Source organism: Ornithodoros turicata, chromosome 1 (assembly GCF_037126465.1).
Source record: "Ornithodoros turicata isolate Travis chromosome 1, ASM3712646v1, whole genome shotgun sequence".
NCBI lineage: Eukaryota > Metazoa > Arthropoda > Arachnida > Ixodida > Argasidae > Ornithodoros > Ornithodoros turicata.
In genome coordinates this window covers 155,291,099-155,303,032 of record NC_088201.1, presented here as the reverse complement: position 1 = coordinate 155,303,032, position 11,934 = coordinate 155,291,099, and the positions used below count along the sequence as shown (strand labels likewise).

Genomic DNA, 11,934 nt, shown 5'->3' with positions numbered 1-11,934 from the left:
GATTTCGAAAGTCAGCCTATTTTATTTCTTTGGGGGCGTCATGTAGAGTTTTTCTGTAATAAATATCATATTGTTGCACACAATTGCACATATTGTTCGGATCCACAATAACTGCACCGCTCTTGTTTTTCGTGTATTTGATTGTACGATACATTAAGGGCGTCTTATAGGAATTAACGTCATGTTTTTCTGTGAGGCACTCCATGATGTGGTTATAAGGTGAATGCGACTGCATTTGAGATTGAGGCCCACAGGGGTGACATAAACCCGCCATTTTTGTAACTACCCCCAAGCGGGTACTTTTCGCAAAACCGCTATCTTGTCCTGGTCGCACGTCACAGGAAACGTCATTTTGAGGTCATGTGGCTTTGTTTACATGTCGTCTAGCACTTGACAGGACATTCCCATTGGCCTCAAGCCAAGAGATGAACGTATTTTGTTTCTTTGTTTGATTGTTTGTTTGTTTGTTTATTTCCAGGAAGGACATACAATAGGCAGATTATACACAGGATGAGGTCCCATAGTTTAGACAGTATAGTGTTGGGACCTCAAATGGTTGACAAAAATGAGCGATTCAACTTTTGAAAAAGACAATACGGACATAAAACAGACACTAAAGAAATACCTAAATATATATATAACTTTACACATAAACGTACAAAGAGTTTACGACTTACATGTGATCTCTGTTGCGAATGGATAAAATTTAGTAATACACTTTTGAAGCAAGTAAGCGTGTATACGTTTCTCATATTAAACGGTAATGAATTCCATGTCTTGGTGGAAAAGTGAACAAATTGGAAGACAGCATAGTTTGTCCTACAAGTTGCAATCACAAGACAATTTTGACAATCTGTGCGAGCGTGAGCGGCAATAGACCTAAGTAGGCAAATAAATAAATAGGCAAATGAATAGGCAAAATACCTAAGTTCAGTGTTCGGTATCGTTATTTGCTTTTGCAGGATTTTGTATGTTGTATGCAGGACTTTGTATCATGACGCCAAAAGTTGTGTTTCCGAATTGGTAGGACGTTCAAGGATGTCTACACGGATTTGACACTTTCGTTTCGTTTCGTGCAGGGCATTATCCGAATGCTGGTATTCTGAGCTACTTGAATGGGATAAAGGGATGTCTGATATGGTATTCCATACACAGCGGCACCGTATGATATGCGAGAATGAATGAAAGAGCGGTAGGCAGTTAATAGTGACTCTAGTGAAAGCGTGCTACGGAGTCTGAAGAGAACTGTACAGGCTGTTTACATACAGGCTGTGTTACTATACAGGGTGTTTCACCTGACGTGATAAAAAAATCGAACTGCTGACGTACTCGACGGATGATTGTGGGACTTCCAGCAATTACTTTCTGGAAAATTTTGCCACAATTTTGCCACAATTGAGGAAATTGAATTTTGCCACATTTGGACAATTTTTAGTTGCGGGAGATTTAGTTTTAAAACGAACTTCGAAAATTGCAAAGCGAACCTCACTTTTTTTACAGAGATATGAAGTCCTTCACGAATAACCGCAGACCCAACTAGAACTATGCACAGTATCGCAACAGAAATAGTCGAAACATATATAAAAATTCCGTTTCAGCCCCACCTGCTTGATTGTCGCAAGGAAACGCGCGCGAAATGTGCGTCTAGTGGAGGAAGTGTCCCCGCCTTCATTTGTTTTGCCATCCTTCTGATAAGACAGTTGTCACTAGCATCAAGGTGAAAGCGGGGGGAACGAAAGGTAAAACAAGAAGCGCGAGCACTTCCTCCTCTGTTCGCACCTTTCGTGCGCTCTGCTTTGCGACAATCAAGCAGATGGGGCTTAAGCGGAATTTTTAGTAATTTTTTCCCCACTATTTCTGTTGCGATACTGTGCATAGGTTTTTGTTAGGCCTGTGGTTATCCGTGGAGGGCTTCATATCTCGGTAAAAAAAGTGAGGTTCGCTTTGCAATTTTCGAAGTTCGTTTGAAAACTCAAGGCCCTCTAAACAAAATCGCACGTGCTGTTACGGTCAATGCGTTGCAATTCGCAATGTGAAATAAGCTTGCCACAGCATACGGTCGTTTTACATGGGCGGCAATAAACTGCACTCTTAAAAATGAATATCACCGCTAGCACGCTCCTAAACGCCAACAACCCGAATGACATCGGTCTCTTCCTTGATTGGTTGAAGACGGGAGGTGTACGCCATTTTTGTACCGCTTATGTAGTACATAATTGGTACAAAAAAGGCGTACGCCTCCTGGTTTCAACATATCAGGAGCGAGAACGATGTCTCTAGGAATTATAGTTGGCTAGGATCGTGCTATGCGGTGAAGTTCATTTTTAAGGATGTGCGGTTCCACTGGCGTGTCAACAAAATGCCGCCGAGTTGCAGATTTTGTCCAATGGGAGAGCGGCGGTCTCAATGTTGACAGGCGGCTGTCGGCATAGTGCCGGGACAGAGGAATCTAAGGCTCTGAGCGCAGCTATTCAGTGACTCTAGCCACGACTAGGGGCATGCGCTTACGCGTTGTCGGAAAAGGTCCATTGCTGCTCCTAATCGGACGCCGACCAAAAACTTGAGACAGTTGGTGATGTTCTAGCCAATCAACGAAAGGAGCAGAGATATGATTTCGTTCGTGTCGTACTACTTGGCATGCGGGTTGAAATGCTGCAGGTGTAGCTCAGAATTATTTTCCTTTTTCTTTTAAACAAATTCCGCACAATAGGCATTTCTGAAAGTAATGGTGATTTTTGGCGAAATAAACTGAATAATGACAGTTAAAGAATAGTCACCATCAGTTGTATTTGAACCCACAGACTCCGATTGTCGTGAGGGTGTTTGTGGGCGGAGCTACCGAGGTACCTGTGAACGCGGATATTGCATCGTGTCAGAGTTGGTCATAACATGTTTGTTCGAGTTGGTGCAGAAAAATGGCCCGTGCTAACGCAGTTTAAGCCCGCAAGCCGTCAACGTCAAAGCCGCCGCCATTTTATCAACAACGAAGTGAATACAACGTTTGTCCACTTGACTGAATCGCGAAGCCTTCACTTTCTTGGCCTGAATAACTTTTGTGAAGCTCCCAAGAAAAAGGTCTCTGCTGCAGGTGTTACGAAAAAAGCATCTGGAAAGGGGGTCACTCTGTCAGCGCAAACAAACAAGCCGTCAAGGCTTTCCAAAACCTCTCTTTTCGTTCCAAGTTGCCGCTCACACTTCGCTGTGAACACGTGAACATGTCGTGTCTCATACTCATGTCCGTTTCCTTCATTTTCACGCAAAACATAACACGATTTTGCTTTCTCGCTCTCTCTCTCCTCCGCGTAACAACCTGCGAGCCGAAGGAAACAGGATACACAAATAACCAATATCAGTTTCATCATCAAGCAACTTACTAGAACGTATAAAATCATCTTGTACTTATTGATGCATATTTAAAAGGAGCTTGAGTCTTTGGGGAGTTTGCCAAACGGGTTTAACTACGATAGCTTAGCGGACCACCGCTGGAGGTAAATTTTTGGACTAACGTTCTGTGAACGTGGGGTCATGTGGCCCTATTGACCTCGAGAACAAGCCGTAGCTGTCGCTTCGATCGCCCAAATAGTCCGGATAAGAGAACGCGCGAAGCGTTCCGAGTGCATGGAGTTCGGGCGCCCTACGTACCTTTTCCCGTTGTAATTACGGTACGGAAAGCATGTGTGGTTCTGTGCGGTACCGCAGCGTAACCACATGAAAACGTTGAGTCTGTCACCATTATCGGTGATGTCGCGGAGGCCAATAGGGATGTTCTGCTGCCCAGGGGGCGCTCCTGTTAACTACCGTCCAGAGCCGTATATTAAAAGGGAGTCTGGCCATTGGGAGGAGTCACAAAAAGAGGCTCGACCTGTCAATCAGAGTTTCGCTCCTCTGATTGGTTTGCTTTTTACCAAGGGGGTCGCCATGACACCATACTGCCACCCAAAATGGCAACGAAAACAAACACAGTGAAGCGGGGATTTCGTGACACAAAATTTTAACAGACTAACCTGATTTTACGCTGCAAATGTACATCCTAATATAAATTTCTCAGAAATCAGTTTCAACTTATGTTCATCCATCAATACCTAACTGAAAATAATACGTTTTTTCGCCGGTGTTAGGCCTAGTGAACACGCCGATCGCGGCGATCACAACGAAATCATAACAAAAACGGCGCTGTGCTGTACAATCTTATTTTTAACAGCTGGATTTCATGGATATAAACATTCTTGCCTCTTATATTCCAACTATTCATGTAGATTTGTTTAAAAATCATACCGACAACAGAATGTGTCCCAGCAGGTGGTTCTGCCGGCAGCGGTACAACGACGGAAACAGACGACAATTCCCGACGTGCATTACGCTCCCTAGGTGGCGCTGATAAAATTTGCATCAACAATCCACTACTTTTGCAGATTGCGAGAGGTATCCATTTCAATCCCATCCAATCCACTTGCCACCCAAAATGGCGCTGCCCATGTTGGATAAGGGGGCAAATAGTGAGGATAGGCTGATTGATAGCGCCACATATTTCAAGACTTCATTGGTCGGAAAGCTGAGAAAGTGGGTGGAGCTTCAGGTATAGGCATGACCGTATAATGGCCAGACTCCATTTTAATATACGGCTCTGCTACTGCCTTTATCAACACCATCTGCATTGAGAGAGGCATGGCGGCATGACTCACAACTGCAGAAATCGTTGCTTCTTTTTTTTTTTCGTTCCGTGTTAGCGCCGCAAAGCAACTGTGGCTATGAGCGGCGTACAGACGTGTACAGATGGAGAGAGGACAGCAGGAAGGAGTGGTGAATGACAGGGGGGTTAATATGCGTCCTGGGCCGACTTCAGGGGGAACTGTGCCGTCATTCGTCTGGAAAGTCTTCGGAACACCCAGGGAAAAACCTCAGACAGCACAGCCGGTGACAGGGTTCGAACCCGTGTCACCTCTCAGTCTCGCCGTGGAAAGCGATCACTCTAACCACTATGCCACGGGAGCTGGTGAAATCGTTCCTAGCAGAAGTGATTGGCCAGGATAGTGGTAGAACTTCTTCGTAACGACAACAACAACTTTATTGCGAGATGATGGATGGGGATAGGCAGTATTGGGGAGATGGATGGGGAGAGTTCTTCGTAATAGACGGCTGCCGGTATCACCTTTTATATCACGTAGCACAAGCAGATGAAATCAAAGGTGAACATACAGGGTGGGTGCTATAAAAGGTCAGTCACATTTTCGCGAGTGTACTCGAGAGACACACTCTTAAAGATGAACTTCACCGCATAGCACGCTCCTAACCAACCATCATCTCGAATGACATCGTTATATGCCCTGATTTGTTGAAAACGGGAGGCGTACGCCTTTTTTGTGACAATAATGAACAGCATAAGTGTCACAAAAAAGGCGTACGCCCCCCGTTTTCAACAAATCGGTGCAGATAACGATATCATTTGAGATGCTGGTTTGCTAGGATCGTGCTGTGCGGTGAAGTTCATTTTTAAGAGTGCAAGCTTCCGCTGCCACACAGTAAATAATTTGTGCCACAGAACCGTACGAAAATATCGTGGTTGCCCATGCACGGCGCAAAAAAATAAATATGACCACAGAAACTTTCATCGTTCGTGCATTTATGAAATGAAATTATTATGAAATGAAACATACTTGCATATCAAACCGTCAATCCCTGCTACAGACGACACTTCAAGATCAATATTTTCTTTCACGTCGTCATCAGGAGATTTCATCTTGCCTCCCATTTCGCAGCCGCTGGAGAGACTGCATTAGGGTTTCGCGCCTAGCAACTCAAAAAGATTACCCCTGGCCAGAGCTGTACGTCACGCGTTACAAGGAACGTGTTACTCGATAACGCGTTACTGCTTTTGGTGAGTGGCGACTTCGTTACATTCTAAAAAGTGTAACTAATAACGTACTTAGTCACAACAATTGGTAACGGGTTACTGCAAGTTGCTCGTTCCTTTTTTTTTTCTTTGTTTTCTTTTTGCTCACTGTCACCAACCACGACCTCCCGCTGTGGTTTCTCCCGCCTACATAGCTGTATTCCACGAGGCTGAAGCACGCGGAAAAATCCCCAGCGAAGGGAAAAGGATACCAAAAGAGCAACACATGGCTGCACCCCAATGTGGGTCCCTAGCTGGACAAATATAGGCTATATCGGATTCACAACGTTGGCCCAATTTTACAGTTACTACCCTACCCAAGCAAGGCCTAATATTGGCAGCCGATATTCAGCTCCTTTATTGCCAATGTACACCCCATATTGCCCATGCAGCAGCTCAATATTCCATTCACATTGGCCCCATATTGGATAAATGGGAAGTCAATATAGTCCCAATCAAGGCAGTGCTCAAGACGCGGTTGTCTGGAATGGCTTGTCAGCAGTTCCACCATCCATATTGCTTTCGTCGCGCCTGAAAGTGCTGTGCCAATATTGCATTTGAAAGTGGACCATATTCCAGGCAGCACACCAATATTGGTCCAATATGGGCTACCGGGTTCGACAACATCGGCTCCATATGGGCTTGGAATACTCGTCCCACATGAAAAGTGCAACCAGGCTTCCCATTGAACCAATATGGGCTGCCGATATTGGCAACCCCATTTCGCCCGTTGTGATAATGCCGATGATGAGTTCATGTAATAATATCCACCACTAAAAGTAATATTACTCCGCTTTTCTTTTTTTTTTTTTTGTACAGATCTAACTGATTCATGTTGCATCGCGTTACACAAACAATACGACATCACCCTTAAAATGAAGAACAGTTGCAGTGCCCGTCTTGTTCAAGGTTCCAAGCAGCCCCAGAGAATAAATTCGTACGAAGCATCCCTCAGAACCCTTCATTGGGACCTCAGTACTATTTGACCGGAAAACTTACAACCCGCTCCAAGAGTACAAACGAGCGAAACACTGTCTTTGACGGTGACGTACATACGCCTCAGCATCTCGCACTGCATCTGCAGTAACTTCAAGGCACTTAGCGTTTCAGAAGGGATATCCCTTTCTATCAGGCATTGCGTTTGTTACTTGACCTGCAGCTTCCATTGTCATTAGAGACTATAACCACCCACATTTTCGCTCGAATGAAACGACCGATCCGAGTGTCGCGCATGCGCATTACGAGTTGTAGGGCGCGTGATTTTGCTGAAACGACCACACGCTCTGAGTCGTTTCGTTTTATTCAGCAGCTGCGACCGATTGAAATCGCGAAGCAAGACGACGGCTGTTTGCATCAGCTGTACCAGCTGAGTTACAGTGCGTGTTACAGTGGGATTGCCAGATGTTGACTGTTTCGAACTGTGTGCATCGTCTGCGGGAAGTTGTAGGATGTAACTACGTGTTGGTTAGGGGATTTCACACGCTTCAACGTCCAATCTTGCCGCGCTGCTTGACATTTGGTACAAGTACTCAATACGGATTCGTCCCATTTTCCGCATTTTCAGCTAATGTGGGGTGCACATGGGCAATATGGGGCCCATACTGCCGACATTTTCCCTATATTGCCTCAAACTTGGCCATATGGTCCCATACTCCCAAGTTTGAGCCAATGTGGGGAAGTCGTGGCAAAACGCGTCCCATATTGAACCCGTATCGCCAATGGTCAGCCAATATGGGCCCAGTATTGTGTGCTGCTTTGGATATTATTTGTTCTGCTGCTATATCCTCACACCACACAAGCCTCCAGGCTTAGGCGAGCCCGCATACAGATGTAGATTTTTGAAAACAAATAATAATAATAATTATTATTAATAATGGTATTATTATGTGGTATTACTATTATTTGGTCGACAGATATGTGCAAACAATATTAGCAGTTTTCAGTCAATATGCGTCGGTCGATGGCTATAAGTATACCATATTACCTGTTGTTTTCAGCCAATATTCGTTGGTTGGTGGCTATATGTAGACCATATTTCATGAAATATTGTTTGGCCGACGGTTATATGTAAGCAATATTGCCAATATCCCTTGACCGACGGCTATATGTAGAGCACATCGACCCCTTTGAGCCAATATAGTTTGGTCACGGGCTATATTCGCGCCGCGTTGCCCGCTTCCATCCGATACCGTTTGCTCTTCGGCTATATGTAGACCACATTGCCCATATTTAGCCAATATCGCCTGTCACATGGCTATATTGCGACCATATTTCCAGTGACCAGCGAATATTGACCGGTTGATGGCAACCTTGGACCAACATTCCCATACAGTAACGATTATTGGAAGAATAATCGTAAACGTGGTCCTATATACACTCTAAAGTATGTACCTGCTGCGTACCCGACGAAATAAGGGGTTCGTAAGAAACAGATAAGGTTCATAGACGGTGCGCCTTCGAGAACCGTCTCATTCATGATGTTCCGGCTGCAACGTGTATAGCTTTAAGCGGTACATAGCGGGTTTGTGAAGTCTCCGACGGCTTGAACCGCCTAACAGCGCCGTGAGCCCCCTGTGAGCCTTCTCCTCTCGGCCACGAAAAAGAAAGAAAAACAAGCCGATGTGTGTACCTCATGAACTTTTCGTCAACGGAAGGCAATCTTTTGCTTTAGGACGCTGTCGGCGGTGTTCCAGACAGCCGCTTGCTTGCGTCCGTGTTTTGTCATCGTCGAATGGTGTTGTTATACGCGTTTCATATATCCAGACTGCAACGTGCTAATGTGGAATGACACCGGTATGTACCTGGGCACCTTGTTATTTGCCACTTACTACGCCCTCACCATAGAAATTCTTTGTCGCAGGGATCAAGGGAAACGATAGCCTCCGTTGATTTCCAGACTGCAATGTGCTTGTGAAGAAAGGCGGTATGTAGCTGCATCTTTTTACTCGTTGCTCGCTACACGGTCACCATTCATATTCTTTATCGCAGGGATCAATGGAAAGGATGCGGTCTTCGTTGGGTACAAGTACCACTGTTTAGGGTTAGTCTTAGGAAACAACTGTTATGATACGCCGATAAAACTTTGCAATGGTATCTCGCATCAGGAGCTCTGGAAACGGAATGCAGATAACAGGTGAGCGTGGAAGTCTATCTCCGAGAGGCGAGTTTGCTGATCGCACTTGTTTGTCTCTCCCATATAGATACTTATAAACGGCCACTCCGCCGTTCGTTCTGCTAGGTTGAAGATACAGGTAATTGGTTAGCTCGTTACTCGACTTTTGTGTCATGCACGCACATAGATATGAACACTGCCTCATCGCTTGCTTTGAGAGAAATAAATGTTCGAAATGATTAGTTTGCTTTGTTTTTATTTTTTGAGGGCGCCGAGGCGCCGACGGTTGAAAATTCAACGAGAGGGGAGGGAAAGGCTAACCTCTGGAAAACCTCCAAAATGAGAGGGTGATCTGTACCTCTTGATGTTAGCGGGTTTGTGGTACGTACCCTTTAAATCAGGGGTTACATTATTGCAATTTTTTACCCTCTGAATAAGCGGTAGCCAGAGGGTACCAGATTTGGAGTGTAGGACCGGTAGTTCCAGCGTCCCGACAATAATCGGCCAGGATAGTTTGCTGCCTGGGTCATTTCTCTACAGTGTCCACAGTTTTTCAGAACCATCAGTGTGTTCCCCCTTTCAAGTATGCATTGCGCTCGAGGCGTTTAGTGCTTTGTCTCTCTGTCCCCTACTCGGAAACTTTTTTTTTTACTCCGTTTTAGTGCCGCTAAGCAACTGTGGCTATGAGCGGCATACAGATGTGGAAGGATGGAGAGAGGACAGCAGGAAGGAGCGGGGGACATGGGGCTTAGTATGCGTCCTGGGCGGACTTTAGGGCGGAACTGTGCCGACATTCGTCTGCAAAGTCTTCGGAAAACCCAGGGAAAACCTCAGAGAGCACAGCCGGTGGTAGGATTCGAACCCACGACCTTGGCTACCACCCAGAGCGGGACAGGACGCTTTAACTCGCTCGGCTATGCCGCTGGTCCTCAGGAACTCATATCAACGATCATGTGAAGGCGTCCTGGTGAATGAACGCCGTTTTATTTTTTTCCTGAAAATCCCTCTTACGGATCACCGCCTTCAACCACTGACCACTGCCACTGCCACTTGTGTACTATTTTACTGAAGTGTCATGTCTAGGGATAAGGATATGGCGAAACTAAGTGAAGAACTTAAGCGGGAAATGAAACTAGGTTTTAAAGAAATACAAGACACACTCGAGCGCGACTACCGCAGGGAAATGCGTGAAATGAAATCCGCCATGGAGCATATGAGTAATGTCTTCGATGATATGAACGGAAAGTTCACGGCACTGCTCGATGAGCAAAAGAAATTAAAATCCGAAAACGAAGCACTTCAGAAGGGAAATAACGAACTAAAGGCGTCCCTGAAGGCAGCAGAAAAAAGGGTTACTGAATGTGAACAGTACATGAGAAACAGGAACATTGAGATTAAAGGTGTGCCTTTGAATGAGCAACAGGACGTGGGAGCTATGATCTCCAGTCTTTGGAGCGCGATTGGTGAGCCTTCGTTAGCGCAACGTGTTGATATCATGCACTCCGTGCCTATTCCCAATTCTGACACAATGAACATTATTCTTCAGTTTAAGGATAGACAAACACGCGACTTTACACTCACCAAATGCAAAGGGAAACGTCTATCTACCTTAGACCTTGGCTTAACAACAAAAACCCCAGTTTTTGTGAACGAGCACCTATGCCCTACACTTAAGCGTACTCTTGGCGTCGCAATTTCAACAAAGAAGGAGTCCAAACTGGCATTCGCCTGGGTTAAAAATGGCAAAGTCTATGTTCGTAAGTCAGAGGGTGAACCTTCTGTATATGTCTGCCATCCCGACGATGTTATCAAGGTATCTGGATAGATACACATGCACGAGCCATACTTTCTGATGTTGACGTTTTTGACTTATGTATGATACGCCTGAAACACTGACTAAGCCACGTAATGCTCTCACGTTCTTTCACCTAAATGTTCGTGATCTTATAGCATTGTTCCAATCCATGAAATTTTCCTTCGATGTAATCATGTTCTCTGAAACGTGGTTTGATGATGATCATGTATTTGTTGTACCAGGATATCAGAATATTTGTCTGAGTAGGAGCAATAGAAAAGGAGGTGGCTTAGCTTTGCAGATGGCGGGAAGTCTTCTTTATGAACAAATAGATGAGTTCTCTTTTATTTCACAAGACGTAGAAATGTTATGTGTAAAAAATGACTCCCGCATTTTTGTTGTCGTATACCGTCCTCCTTCAGGAAATGTTCCCATCTTTCTTAACCTGATAGATAAGTTACTTGATTTTGCATCTGGAAACAGGTACACGCTCTACATGAGTGGAGACATAAACATAGACCTACTCAGTAATTCCACTGCGGCTATTGAACCATGTTTGCTCCTTGACGCCTCCGGGTTTGTGAATGTGATAAGAGTTCCGACAAGAATCACTGTTTGTACATCCACACTGATTGATGTCTTCATTACTAACAAGAACGAATCTGATATAGTTGCTGGTGCCCTCTCATGCGACATTAGTGACCATCTTCCGATTTATGCATTTGTTTCGCCCGCGTACAGACGCAGGGAGATGCCTGTTTACTACACTTCACAATTAATTACTGCCCAATCGCTTGGGAAATTTCGAAATGATATCCAGAGCGTCGACTGGTCTTTCGTCACCACGAAGCTATGTGTGAACGAAGCCTATGACGAATTCCTCTGCCTGTTTAAACGTATTTATGATGCTAACTTTCCAGTTAGGGCTAAAAAAATAAACCGCCGCGTACGCAAACCCTGGGTGACCCCAGCATTACTGAAACTTATTGCAGAAAAAAATAAACTCTATCATGACTTTCTTAGTTCTAGGGACAGCAATGTCTTTAAAACTTTTAAGAGCTTTCGTAATCGCGTCGCAGCATGCGTCAAACGTGCAAAGGCGATCTATTTCAGGAACTTATTTGCAAATGCACATGA

General features: G+C 44.9%; 1 protein-coding gene across 1 annotated transcript; it reads left to right on the top strand.

Moving 5' to 3' along the window:
- Positions 1-10,095: 10,095 nt before the first annotated feature.
- LOC135387986 (uncharacterized) lies at positions 10,096-10,827 on the top strand. The gene has a single exon (XM_064617249.1). The coding sequence runs from the start codon at positions 10,096-10,098 to the stop codon at positions 10,825-10,827; it is 732 nt and encodes a 243-aa protein (XP_064473319.1).
- The last annotated feature ends 1,107 nt before the right edge of the window (positions 10,828-11,934 follow it).

Bases quoted from the DNA above. Each gene is read 5' to 3' on its own strand.
- LOC135387986 (XM_064617249.1), top strand. From the start codon at position 10,096: ATGGCGAAACTAAGTGAAGAACTTAAGCGGGAAATGAAACTAGGTTTT.